This window comes from Lutzomyia longipalpis, chromosome 2, assembly GCF_024334085.1.
Source record: "Lutzomyia longipalpis isolate SR_M1_2022 chromosome 2, ASM2433408v1".
Lineage (NCBI taxonomy): Eukaryota > Metazoa > Arthropoda > Insecta > Diptera > Psychodidae > Lutzomyia > Lutzomyia longipalpis.
In genome coordinates, this window is record NC_074708.1 from 20491232 (window position 1) to 20504991 (window position 13760).

A 13760-nucleotide genomic window follows, 5' to 3' on the forward strand; every position below is an offset into this window, starting at 1 on the left:
TTATTTTGATCTAAAAATTCTTCATTGCAAAAAAAGAGCCCGAAATTGATTTTTCTTTTTTTTTTTTAAATTAATTTTCTCAAGATATAAAAACAAAAACTTTTGTAAACAAGAAAAAAAAAGAACAATTTATCAATTTTTACTATAGGTATTTCAGATCGTTTTTGGAACACAATCAGTGCCCAGGATGACCAGCCCGGAAGCCTTACCCGGATGCCCTATTCAGGAAGCCCTGCCCGGACCCCTACCCGCATGGCCTGCCTGAATGCTCTACCCGGATGCCCTGCCCGCTTTTGCTTTAATTTTTGACAACATTCCAAAATGCGGAAATGTATGTTAATTCTTCTGATTCGTATTTTTTCAAAAAATTCATTATTATTCTAAACTTTTTTTTCCATATTTTAGATCCGTTTGAAGCACAAAACTGTCCGTGCCTGGCTTCAGTCCTCAATTTCTGGGATCCGGTCTTACACAACTTTATGCAACATAATTTTCCGGAAATGGAAGGTGAGAAAGATGAAAAAATATTTAGAATACTTTTTCCTAAGATTTTCTTTTATTTTTTAAAGTCCCGGAAGTCACAAAGGTGAAGAGGAGAGATCATCTGAAAAGCCGCCCAGCATCGAAGGAGACAGCAGGAGAAGGAAAAGGCAACGCCGGATATATTTTTTCAATATTTTTTTGTAAATTTTAAAAATATTAAATAAATCTATATAATAAAGGTCTGTTTGTTGGTAATCTTCCGTCGTGTTCGGCTATACAAATCTACACCGTTTGACCGATTGCGATGAAATTTGGTACAGACGCTCCTTATATCAGTCTGTTTCGAGTGGCCGTATTCATTTTCCCCCCAAAGCCCCCCTTTAGGTAGCCCCCATATAAAATTCATGCATTTTTTGCGAATTTTTAAATTTGGCGCCGGAAATGTTGCTTGAAAATGATTTCTTCTCTTTGCAAATTTTTTTCTTTGGGTTTAATGAGTGGCCCTATTTTTTTTTACTTATAAACCATCACAATTTTTTTCTCCAAAATTTGCGCGAAGCGCAACAAATCCCCGCGAAGCAATTTGCAAAAAAAAACGCTTTTTTTAAATTCAAAACGAATTTCAACGGTATAACAGATTGGTGAATTTTTTCAGAAAACTGCGGAAATATTCTGCAGAAAAAGTGTCCCAGCGCCATACAAAATTTCTAAAGAATTTCTAAAGAACACGTGTTCAGAATACCTTTAGTGCTTTCGAATTTTTCTGCAGAAATTCGGCAGCTAGTTTTTGATGGGGAGGAGAGGTCATAACCTCAAAGTTTTACCCCCAAAACCCTATATAAGTGCGGGAAGTGACTGCAGAAGTGCCTCGGATTCCATGAGCTCCACACTTAGAAGAAGAGGAGCTGCTGGTAGCCAGCCACCTAGAAGGCAGAAGAAATACCCCGGTTCCACGAGCCCCCAGTCTGAGAGGAGCGTTTGTGGCAGTGTCGAGCCAGGAAGGATGTCAATTGACTTAAGTCACACCGGGATCCAGGGCGTGAGGAGAGATCTCACAAAATCCCCAATCACCAGAAAATCTGTCGGAGAATCTAGTGGGCCCGAATCGAAGGATGTCTTGGATGATGATCTACCATATTGGAGTCATTTATCGTCCACTTCCTGCCCAGTGCCTCGCTCCAGGGAGGCTCATCCCCATCAGGAGCCACGAGGTCGTACCCGGATAGACCAAGCTTTGGTCATCTCCCACACTGGTGAAGAAATCAATGCCCACTGCTGCATCCCAAGGAGATTCATCACGAAGTGATTCACGGCGGAATAATAGATCCGGAAGGTAGCTCCATTGCTTTTCCGGAGGCTGCCCTAACTCTTACCTGGGATTATTCTTCAGAATTTATGCCACACTTATTCTTAAAAATAAACAGATCCTGAGGTGACCTATGCTGTTTTTCTTCCCCTCCCTCTCTCTTCTAGGCTCTCGTGGAATCTCATTCTTTGGGGCTACTTTAAAGCCGAATATGATAAGGGTAAATTTCATCACAAAAAAATTTTTTTTTAAATTTTTTGATATATTGTAGCTGACTATATTATCTAGGCTCCATGCCAAAAATGCAGAAAATCTATGGATCCGTTCTCGAGATATAGCCTTCCAAAGTTGGCATGTCATATCTCGGGTTCTACAAGTCCGATGTTGATCAACTCAAGCGCAAATGAAAGGTTTCGTGAAACTCTACAAATGTCTAGAACATTGCAACTTCGAGAAATGACCGCAAGAGACGCTAAAATCGAAAACAAAACTTTCGAAAATTTCGAACTCGAATTTTTTGAAAATGGCGACATAATTTTTTTTCGTTTTTCGATATGTTATAGCTGACTTCAAGACATGACTTTTCAACTTTTCCCGACTTTACGCGTATTTAAATTAATTCGCGTTCTAAGTTTGCTCTCACAAAATTAATACACTGAAAGAAACACAGCTCTCGTTAGCTTGGTCAGCTTACCAGTACATTTCCTAATTTTCTTTACATGATCTTGAAGTAATAAAACTCCCCTATACACCAATGTAGAATTCATCACGAAATATGAATAGATTTTAATTCTATGACGATTGAAAAAAGTCGAATTGGCTACTTTTGTCAGCAAAATCCTCCAAGGGTTAAAAAGATTTACTGAGATTTTGGTCCAAATATAACAGGGGTATTTTTCCGAACAACTGTGGCCTTGTCCGTTCCTTGGCCTTTGAGCGCAGAAGCACAGGAATTTGACTTCAAATCCCAGATGCTCCTGGCAGGTAGAAGCGAATCCAGAATATTCGGAATCAAACCCTTTTTCATATTCTAAAACAGACTGCTTTTTAATCTATGGAAATGTCTCATGTGGTCTTTCAAAACATAATTCACAAAAAATTCAATATTTTTCCACATAAAATATCCTGAAACAAATCCAAATACTCAAATTCATGTAGAATAATCGTCAATATGGTCTATACGTTGACACTAAATAATATTTCTATGGATAAAAAACTCACAAAAAATTGAAAAGGCACCTCGACAGATCCTTACAAATCATATGATTTTGTAAAAAAAATCATTTCAACCTTTCATTTGCGCTTGAGTTGATAAAGATCGGACTTGTAGAACCCGAGATATGACATGCCAACTTTGAAAGGCTATATCTCGAAAACGAATCCATAGATTTTCTTCATTTTTGGCATGGAGCTAGATAATATGGTCAGCTATAACATATATGGATCCGCGCCAAAGGCACATTTCGGCACGAATCGGGAATGGTCGCGCGCCACCTATCAACGGTCAAAAACCTGTCATATACTCTCCCAAAAAGCGCGCAATAGACACGACATGCACGCCAACGCAGTGAAGCAAAATTCTCAATTATATTATTAATTCTCTTATATTCTTTGTTAATTTAAATAAATATTGAAGTTGTGAAGTGGAAGGAGATTTTTCAATGCTGGAAATCCGGTCGCTTCGACCCGGAAGCCACAACTAACGCCCTATATTTCTCCAGGTACGTCCACCTCACCTTCCAATATAAAAAAATGAAAAAAAAATTATGTCGCCGTTTTCGAGATATTTATCGAAAACTAATCGAAAATTTTGTTTTCGATTTTTGGCCCCCTAGCAGTCACTTTTGAAACTTCGTATGTTCTAGAGAGTTGTAGGGTTTGTTGAGAGCTTTCATTTAAGCCCGGGTTGATCGAAATCGGTCAAGCCGTTTTCGAGTTATGGTCGATTTTCGATGAAAAATTTTGGCGGCCATATTGACTAAACGGCTTGACCGATTTTCGAAAATGAGGTATCGTTGGAAAGCTCTTGATGTCCCCTACAACATAAAAAAATTTCAGATTTTTAGCTATTACAGGGGCTGAGATATAGCGAAAACAAAATTTTGAGGTTATTCAAAATGGCGGACGGGGGGGAGGGGGGTAAAATTTGACGTCATAATCGGATGTCTTCCAGTCGATATTTAAACTTTGCCGTTTACCGCAAGTCTCTATCTATCACCGTTCTCTCGCAATTTAGCATTGTACTCCGGCCGGACGGCCGGCCGGCCGGAAAAAAAATTTTTTTGGCGCATACGTTTTTTGGAATGTGGGGACCCTAATTCGTGCTCATCCCAAGTTTGAGCCCGATCTGACGACTTTCGATTTTGCTCGGTACACAAAAGCTGTGTCTGAAAGAAACACAGCTAAAATTTCAGCCAGAATACCAAAATCTTTCCTTTTCTATTATGACGTAAAATGTGTCTCGGCTACTTGGTCTAGATGTAAAACTTTTTAGACCTTAAAATTTTAGAAGCTTTTTGTGAAAATGTCAAAAAACCTTGTAACTCACGAATTGTAAGAAACGAAAAGAAAATATTTTTGCTAGAATCTACCTCATTTGCAAATAAATAACTTGTGTGGGAGAAAAAATCGAGCGCAGTCTTAATAACTTTTGTTTTTTTTTTATTAATTCCATTTTCTTTTTTGACTATTTAATTCAACTTTTTATATCTTTTAATCAAATGATTTAGTAATTTCGACCAAATAAATTCTGTTACTTGAGTTGCTTCATGACTTTTGACCGAAGAATTTCTGTATTTTTGACAATTTTTTTTGGCCTTTTTAATAATTTTATTCAGCTTTTATTGTCTTTTAACCAAATGACTTTGTTATTTCGACCAAATAACTTCAGTTACTTGAGTTACTTCATGACTTTTGACCGAAGAATTTCTGTATTTTTGACAATTTTTTTTGGCCTTTTTAATAATTTTATTCAGCTTTTATTGTCTTTTAACCAAATGACTTTTGTTATTTTGATCAAATAACTTCAGTTACTTGAGTTACTTCATGACTTTTGACCGAAGAATTTCTGTATTTTTGACAATTTTTTTTGGCCTTTTTAATAATTTTATTCAGCTTTTATTGTCTTTTAACCAAATGACTTTGTTATTTCGACCAAATAAATTCTGTTACTTGAGTTACTTCATGACCTTTGACCGAAGAATTTCTGTATTTTTGACAATTTTTTTTGGCCTTTTTAATAATTCTATTCAGCTTTTATTGTCTTTTAACCAAACGACTTTTGTTATTTTGATCAAATAACTTCAGTTACTTGAGTTACTTCATGACTTTTGACCGAAGAATTTCTGTATTTTTGACAATTTTTTTTGGCCTTTTTAATAATTCTATTCAGCTTTTATTGTCTTTTAACCAAACGACTTTTGTTATTTTGATCAAATAACTTCAGTTACTTGAGTTACTTCATGACTTTTGACCGAAGAATTTCTGTATTTTTGACAATTTTTTTTGGCCTTTTTAATAATTCTATTCAGCTTTTATTGTCTTTTAACCAAATGACTTTTGTTATTTTGATCAAATAACTTCAGTTACTTGAGTTACTTCATGACTTTTGACCGAAGAATTTCTGTATTTTTGACAATTTTTTTTGGCCTTTTTAATAATTTTATTCAGCTTTTATTGTCTTTTAACCAAATGACTTTGTTATTTCGACCAAATAACTTCAGTTACTTGAGTTACTTCATGACTTTTGACCGAAGAATTTCTGTATTTTTGACAATTTTTTTTGGCCTTTTTAATAATTTTATTCAGCTTTTATTGTCTTTTAACCAAATGACTTTGTAATTTCGACCAAATAAATTCAGTTACTTGAGTTACTTCATGACTTTTGACCGAAGAATTTCTGTATTTTTGACAATTTTTTTTGGCCTTTTTAATAATTTTATTCAGCTTTTATTGTCTTTTAACCAAATGACTTTGTTATTTCGACCAAATAACTTCAGTTACTTGAGTTACTTCATGACTTTTGACCGAAGAATTTCTGTATTTTTGACAATTTTTTTTGGCCTTTTTAATAATTCTATTCAGCTTTTATTGTCTTTTAACCAAACGACTTTTGTTATTTTGATCAAATAACTTCAGTTACTTGAGTTACTTCATGACTTTTGACCGAAGAATTTCTGTATTTTTGACAATTTTTTTTTGCCTTTTTAATAATTTTATTCAGCTTTTATTGTCTTTTAACCAAATGACTTTGTTATTTCGACCAAATAAATTCTGTTACTTGAGTTACTTCATGACCTTTGACCGAAGAATTTCTGTATTTTTGACAATTTTTTTTGGCCTTTTTAATAATTTTATTCAGCTTTTATTGTCTTTTAACCAAATGACTTTTGTTATTTTGATCAAATAACTTCAGTTACTTGAGTTACTTCATGACTTTTGACCGAAGAATTTCTGTATTTTTGACAATTTTTTTTGGCCTTTTTAATAATTCTATTCAGCTTTTATTGTCTTTTAACCAAATGACTTTTGTTATTTTGATCAAATAACTTCAGTTACTTGAGTTACTTCATGACTTTTGACCGAAGAATTTCTGTATTTTTGACAATTTTTTTTGGCCTTTTTAATAATTTTATTCAGCTTTTATTGTCTTTTAACCAAATGACTTTTGTTATTTTGATCAAATAACTTCAGTTACTTGAGTTACTTCATGACTTTTGACCGAAGAATTTCTGTATTTTTGACAATTTTTTTTGGCCTTTTTAATAATTTTATTCAGCTTTTATTGTCTTTTAACCAAATGACTTTGTTATTTCGACCAAATAAATTCTGTTACTTGAGTTACTTCATGACTTTTGACCGAAGAATTTCTGTATTTTTGACAATTTTTTTTGGCCTTTTTAATAATTTTATTCAGCTTTTATTGTCTTTTAACCAAATGACTTTGTTATTTTGACCAAATAACTTCAGTTACTTGAGTTACTTCATGACTTTTGACCGAAGAATTTCTGTATTTTTGACAATTTTTTTTGGCCTTTTTAATAATTTTATTCAGCTTTTATTGTCTTTTAACCAAATGACTTTGTTATTTCGACCAAATAACTTCAGTTACTTGAGTTACTTCATGACTTTTGACCGAAGAATTTCTGTATTTTTGACAATTTTTTTTGGCCTTTTTAATAATTTTATTCAGCTTTTATTGTCTTTTAACCAAATGACTTTGTTATTTCGACCAAATAAATTCTGTTACTTGAGTTACTTCATGACCTTTGACCGAAGAATTTCTGTATTTTTGACAATTTTTTTTGGCCTTTTTAATAATTTTATTCAGCTTTTATTGTCTTTTAACAAAATGACTTTTGTTATTTTGATCAAATAACTTCAGTTACTTGAGTTACTTCATGACTTTTGACCGAAGAATTTCTGTATTTTTGACAATTTTTTTTGGCCTTTTTAATAATTTTATTCAGCTTTTATTGTCTTTTAACAAAATGACTTTTGTTATTTTGATCAAATAACTTCAGTTACTTGAGTTACTTCATGACTTTTGACCGAAGAATTTCTGTATTTTTGACAATTTTTTTTGGCCTTTTTAATAATTTTATTCAGCTTTTATTGTCTTTTAACCAAATGACTTTGTTATTTCGACCAAATAAATTCTGTTACTTGAGTTACTTCATGACTTTTGACCGAAGAATTTCTGTATTTTTGACAATTTTTTTTGGCCTTTTTAATAATTTTATTCAGCTTTTATTGTCTTTTAACCAAATGACTTTTGTTATTTTGATCAAATAACTTCAGTTACTTGAGTTACTTCATGACCTTTGACCGAAGAATTTCTGTATTTTTGACAATTTTTTTTGGCCTTTTTAATAATTTTATTCAGCTTTTATTGTCTTTTAACCAAATGACTTTTGTTATTTTGATCAAATAACTTCAGTTACTTGAGTTACTTCATGACTTTTGACCGAAGAATTTCTGTATTTTTGACAATTTTTTTTGGCCTTTTTAATAATTTTATTCAGCTTTTATTGTCTTTTAACAAAATGACTTTTGTTATTTTGATCAAATAACTTCAGTTACTTGAGTTACTTCATGACTTTTGACCGAAGAATTTCTGTATTTTTGACAATTTTTTTGGCCTTTTTAATAATTTTATTCAGCTTTTATTGTCTTTTAACAAAATGACTTTTGTTATTTTGATCAAATAACTTCAGTTACTTGAGTTACTTCATGACTTTTGACCGAAGAATTTCTGTATTTTTGACAATTTTTTTGGCCTTTTTAATAATTTTATTTAGATTTTATTGTCTTTTAACCAAATGACTTTTGTTATTTTGATCAAATAATTTCCCTTATCCTCTAAAAGGGAATAAAAAAAGAATTCTTTTTCTTTAACTCAGTCTTTAATTGAAAAGCCTCTTTCATTTAAAGTATTAATGGGTATTGTAAAAGAGAAAGGAAAATGCTTTAAGAGAAAATAAAAGAAATATTTTTTTTTAATTTTGTTTTTTTTTTATTAAAAATCCTGTTAACGTGACTCATCCCAAATTTAAGTTAGATCTGAAGATTTTGCATTTTAGAGTGGAATTCAGAAAAGCCGAAGTACTTCAGTAAAATTGACTGAATAATTCAGTTAAATGACATTGCGAAAATGCTGTAACTATTTGAATTGGTCAAAACGGCCGATGAACTTCAGTAAAATTAATCAAATAATTCAGTTAAAACGTATTGCCTGAGTGCTTCAACCATATGAATTGGTCGAAACGACCTATAAACTTCAGTAAAATTGATAAAATAATTCAGTTAAAGCGTACCAATCATTTGAATTGGACAAAATATGTACTCCTTCACTGAATCAAACTGTTTAATATCACTTACCAAAGAAATTTGTTAAATCACCCCTTCACTGAAAAAAATGGTCAAATATCTTCCACTGTATTAATTGGTCAAAAAGACTGAAGTACTACAGTGGAAGACCGAGACCAAATAATTCAGTCCCGATCTTCCACTGTATTAATTTGTCAAAAAGACTGAAGTACTACATTGGAAGACCGAGACCAAATAATTCAGTCCTGATCTTCCACTGTATTAATTTGTCAAAAAGACTGAAGTACTACATTGGAAGACCGAGACCAAATAATTCAGTCCCGATCTTCCACTGTATTAATTTGTCAAAAAGACTGAAGTACTACAGTGGAAGACCGAGACCAAATAATTCAGTCCCGATCTTCCACTGTATTAATTTGTCAAAAAGACTGAAGTACTACAGTGGAAGACCGAGACCAAATAATTCAGTCCTGATCTTCCACTGTATTAATTTGTCAAAAAGACTGAAGTACTACAGTGGAAGACCGAGACCAAATAATTCAGTCCCGATCTTCCACTGTATTAATTTGTCAAAAAGACTGAAGTACTACATTGGAAGACCGAGACCAAATAATTCAGTCCCGATCTTCCACTGTATTAATTTGTCAAAAAGACTGAAGTACTACATTGGAAGACCGAGACCAAATAATTCAGTCCTGATCTTCCACTGTATTAATTTGTCAAAAAGACTGAAGTACTACATTGGAAGACCGAGACCAAATAATTCAGTCCTGATCTTCCACTGTATTAATTTGTCAAAAAGACTGAAGTACTACATTGGAAGACCGAGACCAAATAATTCAGTCCTGATCTTCCACTGTATTAATTTGTCAAAAAGACTGAAGTACTACATTGGAAGACCGAGACCAAATAATTCAGTCCCGATCTTCCACTGTATTAATTTGTCAAAAAGACTGAAGTACTACATTGGAAGACCGAGACCAAATAATTCAGTCCCGATCTTCCACTGTATTAATTTGTCAAAAAGACTGAAGTACTACATTGGAAGACCGAGACCAAATAATTCAGTCCCGATCTTCCACTGTATTAATTTGTCAAAAAGACTGAAGTACTACATTGGAAGACCGAGACCAAATAATTCAGTCCCGATCTTCCACTGTATTAATTTGTCAAAAAGACTGAAGTACTACATTGGAAGACCGAGACCAAATAATTCAGTCCTGATCTTCCACTGTATTAATTTGTCAAAAAGACTGAAGTACTACATTGGAAGACCGAGACCAAATAATTCAGTCCTGATCTTCCACTGTATTAATTTGTCAAAAAGACTGAAGTACTACAGTGGAAGACCGAGACCAAATAATTCAGTCCCGATCTTCCACTGTATTAATTTGTCAAAAAGACTGAAGTACTACATTGGAAGACCGAGACCAAATAATTCCGATGAACTTCAATTAAATTGACAAAATAATTCAGTTAAAGCCTTTTGCGTGAGTGTTTTAACCATATGAATTGGTCAAAATCGATGAAAAAAATGGTTAAGTATCTTCGACCAAATAAATTAGTCAAAATACTCTCGATGAAAAAAAAATGGTCAAATATTGACCAAAAAAATTGGTCAAAAAAACAAAATTTTTGACCAAAGTAAAACAGTGGAAGATCGAGACCGAAATTTTCAGTTAAAAAAGCTGAAGTATTTTTAACAGTGCAAGTAAATTTTCACCAAATCAAATAAAACCTTCACCCTTTCTTTCTATCTTCTATGAATATGTATCTGGAAAGGATTTGTCAAATGTGCGGGATTTTCTATTCACTTTGAAGCACTGAATGCTCAAAACTTTGCATTAAGATAAACTAGGAATTACTGTGTAATGTAACACACATTTCTATATAAACATTTTTTTGGGCTCACAGCCAAGTACATACATATACGTTAAACTATACTGCTAGATAAAGCAACTTAATATGTGATGATAAAATTAGTCTTACAAAATATCTGTACAATTTTTATAATTATTATTGTCAAATTTTCTAATACATTGTTATATCATTTACCTAATTAAAGGTAGACATTTCACATAAATAATGAAATCCAAATATTGTGATAGATTTTAATGGATCACTGTAAAAAACCACACTAACTTTAGGTAGGAATTTCATTTCAAAAATGGAGATAAAAAAGGTTATTGTAAAATATCCACGTAAAAATAATATTGTAAAATATCATATAACTGGCAGATGCGTTAACACACGGCTTTAAAATTTTATGATTCACAAAAAAAACCAAGCGCAAAATTAATAGTTGGTGTTCCACAATCTATCGTTTTAGGAGATATTTTTAACAATGTCCTTTCCAATAGACAATTTTCTTAGGATCTAATGAATAAATAGGGATGCATGAAAATCTAATGGAATATGAAAATATCAACGAAGATTGATTGAATTCAGAGACGAAGAGAAGTAATTTTCTTAGCAAAAAATAATTATTTTTTTTTTCATTATGTATTCCAAAAATTAGTCAATTTTAATGTTAAATTTATGATTTTTTTTCTTGAGTATACCAGGTTAATGATCTTAATGAAATTCGGTATGGGGATAGGGGGTCAATACGAATTGCAAGCACTATATGGGATTTAGCCCCAGCACCCCTTTATAGCGCCCCCACAGAAAAATTGATTTTTTCCATTTTCCACCTGCTGAGGGGCAGATAACGGGATTTTTTTATTTTAAAAATTTTTCCGGGTACCGTATTATTCATCCCCCTACTAATATACGCCTCCCTCCTCTTTTATAGCTTAAAATGGAGTTTGCTCACACATGATTAGGGGCTCGGGATGACTAGTACATAATATATACTTAATACTAAAATTTGAGTTTCTTCTGACTTCAATTGAGAAGTCTCTATCAAGAAGCATTTAGCCACAAGGGCTTTATTGAAGATATCGGTTGGAACAATTTTTTGCATAACTTTTTTTTTGGAAAATCGCAAGGTCCAAAATACCCATAAAATTAATTCCTATCTGAGAAGGTCGAAAAATCCATTTTGTCTTTAATTTATGTGAAATACCAACTAATTCTTTAAGAAACAATACTAGTAAAGTTTTATCTAAATATTAGTAATTTTCTAAATCCATGCACAATTTAATCTTAGTTCAATTAATCATAATTCCTTCCCCACGATATATGTAATAGTAGGGGAGTTTTTGCGCACCATTCGATTCCCATAACTGTCACAGATATCTTTAAATAACTTTCATGGCTATGAAATGTGAGCAAAAAATCTTATTGTCCAGCGATACAAATGAATTCGTTCAAATTACAATAGCTAATTCAGTAACATCAAACCAGCGTTTGCTAAAAGAGAAATCACAGAGATGGCAATACAATTTGAGAACTTTTTTATCATTAGCATCATATTTGTGTTAATAAAGGAAAAAGAAAAACTAAAAAAAGCTTAAAAATACAAAATGATATGTTTTCATATATTTTCTTCTTCTCAAACTCAGAATTTCAAATGTATGTAATGAAATATATAATACCTATATGTTTTTCTAATAATGCATTAGTATGTACATACGTACATAATATATTCTTTGCATTACTCTACGATGGACACATTGTTGTGAACCATACAATTTATAATTCCAAGTTAAGGCACAGGTCCTTTTCAAAAAGATAATGCGAGAAACGAGAGATATATATGTATGTATGTACATTATGTACCTATGTATATAATTGATATAATTAAATATATTAAAATCAGAGGTGAGAGAGTCATTCAGCACTTTTTCAACTTTCGGTTTTGTGGGGAAAGCGGTTGCAATCAGGGTATATCTCGTTGTGGGATGAGCATTCAACTGTGATGGCATTTTAATGTTGATTACCTCGTTTATTGATTCCTCCAGCGTCTATCGACACCGAATCCAGGCCGATTGTCATCAGGTTACCGGTGTAGTAGGTGGTTTCCTCTCTGAGCCTCCCTGCGCTGACGCCCGCTGCTGGAGGCGCCCTCGGTATATGAAGGGCCTTGACGAGGCATACAGATACAATGGTGTGCACAATTGCCCAGCACATCCACATACTTCAGCCAGCAATCACCACTCCTTCCTACACTTTCACGTGATGGTGTCACAAAAAATGCAATTCTGTGCACTAAACCACCATCAATGTCCGCGATGAGTGAATTCACAACAATTTCCTGGACCACAGCACTACTTTGGCGATTGAAAATGTTCCAATAAGTTTCTCTATTCGCCAAACATGAAAACATTTCGCGACACAGACATGGTTGATAAGCGTCACGGATGCAAATAGACTTGATAAAAAAATTTCAAACTTTCGATAAAAGAAGAGCTTTTCTGCGTGACTTCTTTTGAAATTGTATCACGCACGCAAAGATAAATACCACTATTAGACGATTTTTTGATCCTAAGCGCACCAGTCTATCAGAGTAGCAATTGCATAGGCTGGGAGCTAACGGAAAAACAAATTTTCTCTTGAGTATGTAATAAAAAAGAACTCTTATTTTCCCTCTTACGCGAGAACCTCCGCTTTTCACCGTTCAGATTTTCTTCTGTCACAGTTTAATGGCGAGATTTACGGTGAACCGGGTGCATGTATGTAACACATACTACTTTACACGAGTGGAAAAAGCTTAAATCTCAGCCTTTATACATATTCCAATATTCGCTTTCCGTTATAGGTATGTCTGTGTGTGAGAAATTCTTTCCCTATTGCGCAGATGATGAAAAATCTCGTGCTCACAGTTTCCACTCAGTCTGTCATATGTATCCCATCTTGAGCGGAAACTACCAATGCCATCCCTGAGCAACTTTACTAAGAGAGTTGGTTTGTGCACATGAATTTTCTCCCTTATTAGGATTTGTCTCAGTGTATTTATATTTTTCCAGCAGGTGACGCTGAATTTAGAACAGAAAAGCTCACACGAATATGTCCTTGTGAAAAACTTCGCAATATAAAAGCTCACAAAGTGTGTCCTATCTTAGAACAGATAAAGAAAAATTTAATTGCTTCATGCCAAATACTTAATGAATCCAGACAACCAAAGGTCATCATCACGCGTCCAGTTATAAGAGTTAGTGTCCCACATCTTGTAGAAGTTTGTTTACACGTTTTAATGAGA

The 13760-nt window shown here is 33.2% G+C and overlaps 1 protein-coding gene and 1 long non-coding RNA gene across 3 annotated transcripts in view; one reads left to right on the top strand and one right to left on the bottom strand.

Moving 5' to 3' along the window:
• Positions 1-13167, bottom strand: part of LOC129789294 (disintegrin and metalloproteinase domain-containing protein unc-71) — a 260875-nt gene extending 247708 nt beyond the window's left edge. Inside the window, exon 1 of the mRNA XM_055826003.1 lies at positions 12502-13167. Within this exon, the coding sequence (XP_055681978.1) occupies positions 12502-12697 (196 nt within the window). The 5' untranslated portion in view covers positions 12698-13167. The remainder of the gene's footprint in view (positions 1-12501) is intronic.
• On the top strand, positions 17-2436 carry LOC129789501 (uncharacterized). Of its 2 annotated transcripts, XR_008750454.1 has the most exons (3): positions 17-331; positions 406-507; positions 570-2436. It is a non-coding gene; the product is annotated as an uncharacterized LOC129789501 (long non-coding RNA). The 2 variants fall into 2 exon arrangements; XR_008750453.1 differs by having other exon boundaries at positions 17-507.
• Positions 13168-13760: the final 593 nt, after the last annotated feature.